At 36.7% G+C, this 6,995-nt stretch overlaps 1 protein-coding gene across 1 annotated transcript; it reads left to right on the top strand.

Annotated features, from left to right (window-relative positions):
- The first annotated feature begins 3,345 nt into the window (after positions 1–3,345).
- On the top strand, positions 3,346–5,543 carry LOC129571426 (putative odorant receptor 92a). The gene is made up of 4 exons (XM_055451228.1): positions 3,346–3,362; positions 4,971–5,105; positions 5,198–5,420; positions 5,490–5,543. The coding sequence occupies exons 1-4, from the start codon at positions 3,346–3,348 to the stop codon at positions 5,541–5,543; spliced, it is 429 nt and encodes a 142-aa protein (XP_055307203.1).
- Positions 5,544–6,995: the final 1,452 nt, after the last annotated feature.

Raw genomic sequence — 6,995 nt, 5'->3', positions numbered from 1 at the left:
AGCGCAAACGTTTTTCAAAGTGAATCATGGAAAACAAATTTTATTGAAATGTAACACGCGGTGTTTCACTTCGAAAAATTCCCTGCCGATGTTACACTTTAAAAAAATCTTTGTTTGGTGTTTCATTTAAATATACTGTGGAAATATGTCTTGTTTTCAATCTCACCTATTCATTTCGTAATTCAAATTCTGAGAAATTATGAAAAAAAGAGATTGATTATTCGTAAGTGAAAAAACGATTTATTTGTATACCATGAAGAAATTTTAAGAAAAAAAAACTTAAATCAGGAGAATTTTGGCCCAAATCGGGAATTTGACCCAATAATCGGGAAGGCGGGAATCGTGATGAAAATCGGGGAATTCCCGCCTAGAAATCGGGAATGGGAGGTCTATTTATAGCCTTTCTTTGAAGGTGTCTCGCCATTCAACTTTTTCCATTGCAACAACTCCATGTTCTGGCGTTGTTCCTTTGCTTTCATCAATTTTGCCTGTGTTTTTTCGAGCTTATCGGCCTTCATGTATTTTTCGTAAAATGTCTGAAGTCATTTTTTGTCTAGCGAAAACTCTGGACAAAATCTACTACTTTCAATTTTGGGGCTTTTTTGACTTATTGGGTCTGGGAATTAGTTTTGTCGATTTTTTTAAATTTTCAAACATTTATTTGAATACCAAAATGAAATTACATTTCAATCAAAATATTGTCCATCGGAAGCGATGACCTTCTGCCACAATGTGGGCAATTGACGGATGCCTGCCTTAAAAAATTCCTCATCTTTTGAGGCTATAAATGCATCGAGCCAATTTTGGATTTCTTCAACTGAAGAGAACCGCTCTCCGTCCATATGGTTTTGCATCGATCGAAACAAATGGTAGTCGGAAGGAGCCAGGTCTGGGCTATACGGGGCGTGAGCCAAAACTTCCCATCCGCTATTTTCCAAGTAGTTTTTGACCGATTTCTCAATGTGTGGCCGAGCATTGTCATGTAGGAAAATCAATGTCTCTTTTCTGGTCTCCCATTTCGTGCGTTTTTCTTTGATTGCTTGTTTCAAACGTATCAATTGTTGTCGGTAGAGAGGCCCATCGATGGTTTGACCACTTCTCAGCAGCTCATAATACACCACTCCCTCCTCATCCCACCAAATAGACAGCATTACCTTGTCGCCGTGAATTTCTTGTTTTGGCTGTGATGTTGCTGGTTGGCCGGGCTTAACATACGATGCTTTGCGCTTGGGGTTATCGTAATGAATTCATTTTTCGTCACCAGTGACAATTCGATACAGAAAACCTCTTTTTTTGTGCCTTGCGAGCAGCATTTCGCAAGTCACTAAACGCCTTTCAGCTTGCGCTCGTACAGCGATAATTTGTGGTTACGAAATTGGTTAACTTTTCAATTCTATGGGCGCTGCCATATTGAAAATTCACGTGCGATATGGTGCACGCACTCAATAGTTCCACTTATTTTAATAAGGAATCTCTATAGGTGGCGCTGCCACATCGTCATTGACATCGAGTCAAATATTGTCAAATATAATAACATTGTTTATATAGGCTTTTATCAGAGTACGCTTGCGCTGGCGTCAATTCATGTGGTACCCAATTTGACAACTTGCGAATGAAACCAAGGGCCCTTAAACGATATCCAACAGTGCTTCGGTCAACATTCAATGCTCTGGCAAGCTCATCTTGAGTTTGACTCGAATCTTCATCGAGCAATGCCTCCAATTCCGCATCTTCAAACTTTTTTGGCTGGCCGGGACGTTCCTTGTCTTCCGTGCTAAAATCACCACTTTTGAACCGTGAAAACCACCGTTCACATGTACGTTCCGATAGAGCATGCTCACCATAGGCTTCCACCAACATTCGATGCGCTTCAGCTGCAGTTTTCTTCAAATGAAAGCAAAAAATTAATGCTTGCGGGAAATGTTGCTTTTTCGGTACAAAATTTGACATATTTAAGGCGCAAAAAAAATGTTTATCCAAACTTCGATGAAATGATAGATGATGATTTTTGTAGTTTGACACTAGACCACTCATGTGAAAAAGAAAAAAGTATTGCCCGATACAACCATGCAAAGTTACGCCATCTTTTGAAAAATCGACACGATTAATTCCCAGACCCAATACTTGAACGATGACTCATTGCATCCTGCTGACATTTTTCAAACTTTGTTCGCGATGCTCAGACGTGTGCAAGGTCAAAAATCCTAGATGGGGGTCTAAAAATGTTGTGTCAATGGGTGTCGAAAAAAAAGTGAAGACCTAAAAAAAAGGTCCTCACTTTTGAAAATCGAAGGGGGTCTCCATTTTCAAATCCTAGATGGGGGGTTAAAACCGGACCCCCCCTTGCGATGCTGACGTCTGGCGATGCTGCCATTTGGATCGACCACGTCAAGCCGCAGGTAGCACCACATATTCGTATTTATTGAATCATGTTTTCACGGATACATTGCGAATATGAATGATTATATGAATGTGTGAATAAGTAGATTGTATGTGTGCTGTTATTTACTTGTGTATATGTGAGTGAGAACGGGTGAATGAATTGATTGATTGTGGATATGATTGGTTTGATCCAATAAAAAACTTAATTACAAAGTAGATTCTCTTGCCAAAAGCGGACACAAAACTTGTGATATATGTAAATTTAAAAAAAAATTATTTTTACACAGCGTTTACAAATTATAAATTACAATAATACAAAATATTATTGGTGTCAAATGCAATCGACGCTAACTAGCGAAAACAACTTATATCAATTCTCAATGTTGGAGCATGTCAATCAATCAGGGGTTTTCAAATCTTTTTTTCAGAACCAAAACATAGTTGATTCGATTAAATAATTGCGTTTTAATTGCATTTTCTTTTGGTCAACCTGGGTGGATTTAACGATTTTTGGATTATTTCATACAGTGCTTATTTTCGTCATCATACGAAAATTTAGAATTTTCAGTGAACATTTTTAAACAACTCTAATTAAAATTGATTGATTGTGAATCAACGGTTGATGTTCCATCGTATATTTGGAAATATCGTTGGCTAGCAAACATGGGTGTTGTATGTCATTCAACGCCACTAAGCTGTAGACATCTCTCTCCGGCTATACGGCAAACAACAGAACCAACACTGAACATGAAATTGACATGTTCAATTGTGTTTGTTTCGTTAGTTTCAATTGTGCCGCTACGAGAGGTCACTTTTGTCGTTTCTTGTTGTTATGTTACATGTAAAATCAATGGTATTAGACGAGGATGCTAGCAAATCGAAACTGAAATTCATTAGAAATGAGTCAAGGGAAATGCATACATATGGAGTTGATAAAAAAATGGATTTTCTACATTTTTAATGATGACCATATTCCCGATGTAAGTGAATTATCTGGAATTTTCATTTTTGAATGTCCCATTAAATGACGTACAGCAACGATTCGAGGCACATATTTATGTCCATTTAACGAACTAATTGCTAACCAAAGGTTAGCTTGCCTTTTTTGTCATGATATATCATTTCATGCTGATACCTATTATCGAAATGCAATTTTGCTGAACGTATCAATTTGGTGGGACAATTTTTTACTCTTCTTCTTTAGTCAAGGTTTTCGAAAAATACGACAGCTGCTGCACTACAGTGTCCACATAAATTTACATAAACAAATGTTTGCCCAATTAAAAGTCGTTTAGTTATTTTAATGTATACATTCTCTAATGAATGTGTTTCGAATTCAGGTGGTAAAAATGCATGAACAAATTTACGACCAATATGAAACCTCGAAAAACGAATATTTTCTTTGAAAGTGTAATTACTTTCCATTTTGGAAGCATTGAATCTCGTATAAAAGGTTGAATTCAAGCTGAGAGCATGTCAGTTCAGTCACTAATTTCAGTACTTCAAGAATTGAGTTCAGATAGGTTATAATTTTATCAATATTTTACGATGGTAAAGCTATAGTCTCATGATATCAATAAACCATTGATGAAAATCGTCAAAATTTCTATTTGAAATTGAAGTGAGAAGCAAATTTCTGTCATTTGAATTAATTTTAATGGAGTAGAAAACTTTCCTTGCTTAAGTTACGTACGTTTAATGTTCATTGGAGAGAAGTGGTGTGGTGTGTTGTGTCATAGATTGGAATGATGGCGAATCATTAACAACGTTGTAATTTCAAAAGTAAAAACAAAAATCATTTTTATTCCAGATGGATTCGACTTTGGTGATAAGCCTTCAATTGCGGGCATTTCGACTACTTGGAATGTTACCTGCAAAGGATTCAAATTATTTGTACAATCTGTGGAGTTTATTATCGTTCTTTTTAGCTGGTATTGGCCTTATCACCTGCCAGGCCGTTTCGATTTTATATGTACATTCCACAAACGACCTAGTTAAAGAGTTGCTGCTGTTTTGTACGACGACAAACATTGCAATAAAAATCGTCTTATTTAATTCTCATCGTCAAAACTTATTCAATATTTTGGATATCATAAAGACAGCAGATAAGCGAATTGAAAATCATGAAGATATCAACGCAATGAAGAATGTTTACGCGTATTGCCGTCAAACCACCATATTTTTTGTGTGTTGTTATATTGGGTCGCTCCCGCCATTGTTTCTTGAACTTGTTTTTCTAGACAGAACGGAATGTACATGGAAGTCAACAGCTTTAGTGCCGTACGATTTCGCTCAACGAGCAATCGTTTATTACATTGTTCTACTCATTCAATCGATCGGCAACTGCTTAAATTGTTTCATAGCATGGACACTTGACACTTCTGGTTTTTTGCTTATCAGTTTATTATGTGGTCATATCGAAATATTGTCGTTCCATATGAAAAAAATTGGAAATTTCGAAAGGCGATCGGGGAATGAATCGAATCGGTTACGACTGTTGGAACACCTCAATCATTACAATCTGCTTACTGAGTATGTGTTCTGAATGAACATTTCACTTTGATGAATCATAATCTCGTGTATTTTAGTTGTGCAACCGAATTGAACAGACTCTTTTCTGCAATCTTCTTCATCCAAGTTAGCATCAGTGCACCCGCCATATGCACTTGTGCCTATCAATTTTCCCAGGTAATGTTTTTTAATAATTCGATAAAAGAGAAATAGTGATTAATTTTCATGTCGATGATTCCAATGAAATGGACACTATATAACAGGCTCAATCCTTTACCACCACGCAATTGGTATTCCTTGCCAGCTATACTGGTGGAGTTCTTTTACAAATCTTCACTCCAAGTTATGCTAGTACAAATGTTTTAGACAAGTCTGACTTGTTACCAGTTGTCGCTTTTTCTTCGGAATGGTATGAGCTTGGAAATAGTGAAAAGAAAAGTCTATTGATGTTCATCACACGATCGTTAAGGCCATTTGCCATACGTGCTGGGAAATTTTACCAAATGAACATTACCACCTTCATAAAGGTACACACAATTTGGGAGAAAAAATAATTTTTTAAAACATTGGGTCGATATATTTCTTTTAATTTTCAGATTGTGAAAATGGCCTATTCTCTTTTTGCTGTTTTGCGAAGCACACAGCCATAAATTATATGGCCCATAATATTGATTTTTCGGATGGTTACAAATGTCAAATGAAAGATAACTAAAGAACTAGGAAACTGAGTCCACTGACGGTACGATTTTAATACGTAGAATGTACAACTTACAGTGACGAGTTGCGTCCTACTTTGAAGAAATCCAATATGAAATTTATTAAAACGAATGAGCTATGCCTATTTTATCAAACATCATTACGCACTTTGGCTCACTTTTTTCTGTAGAAATATATTACAAGGCACTTAAATTCACGAAAATGAGAAGATTTTCGTTTTTTTTCTCTTTAGTAAATGCTCACATTTTTAGATATCCATATAGATTTATCGCGGAGGACGATAGTCCGACAAGTGACGCACCATAGACTGTGCATTTCAAGCCAAATATCAAAAATGCCAGTTTTTGCGTCACGAATACAGTAAATATGCTATTTTCTCAGGACACTATTTGGGCCCCGGCATGTTAGGTACCGTTCGAAAGGTCTTGGCCCAAATAGTCGGAAACACCATATCCCCCATGCCTAAAGTGTGGTCTAGGCAAAAATATAGCGGTTGGAAAATTTCGATAAATTTTCAAATCTATACCCATATCTTACAAAGGGGGTACCCAGGGGGTGGTCTAAGGTGTTCAAGAGAAGCTCCTCCTCCGCCACTTTTCAAACGCCTTTCTAAGTGCCCCGATTAGTCCAAAAACGAAAAAGTTATGGGCATTGGCAGTTTGACCATGGTTTTTTATGAAAGTATTGATTTGTGCGTGCGTCCGTCCGTTTGTCCGCACCTTCTTCGGTTTCCGATGCGCATATGCCTTAGTTGTAGCTGGTGTCGGGCCACATCGAAACCCGTCCTCAGATTGACATTTGCATTACAGGAGAGCTGGCTATGGCTTCACTAGCCTGCATGTATACGATTTTTTCAAGTATTTATTTCGCACACTAGATCAACTCAGACACTCATCGGGCAAACTCAGCTCGGTATCATTTGAGAAGACCTTCAAAAAATTCCATACACACATGCCAATGTTTATGTCATATAAAAGAAAAAACTCGATTTTTATGAAAAATCGACCCCCTCAAATTTCACGCCAAAGGCGATTTCTCAAAAATCAGCCCGACAATGTTTTACCAAAAACTGAGCGTTTGTAGCCGGCTACCATACCAACAAAATGGCTTATGCCACATATCCGGGAAAATTCGTATTTCGAAGTTCTGGGGCCTGTTGCACAGTACTGTTACAATTTTTGTAAATTGTAATTGTAATTGTAAATACAATTCGTTGTAAAATTTTATTTACAATTCTACAATAATTGTAAACTTGTATTTACAATTGTATTTACAATTTTACAATAATTGTAAAATTGTTTTTCAATAATGAATGTGACAGTCAAAAAGAAAAAGCGATCGATATCAAAATTATATTCACAATTTATAGGTTTTGTATTTATTTT

This window comes from Sitodiplosis mosellana, unplaced genomic scaffold, assembly GCF_009176505.1.
Source record: "Sitodiplosis mosellana isolate CC-2019 unplaced genomic scaffold, AAFC_SMos_1.0 Smas_scaffold_2439, whole genome shotgun sequence".
In the NCBI taxonomy this organism is placed as follows: Eukaryota; Metazoa; Arthropoda; class Insecta; order Diptera; family Cecidomyiidae; genus Sitodiplosis; species Sitodiplosis mosellana.
This window is presented reverse-complemented; position numbering and strand designations above follow the sequence as displayed.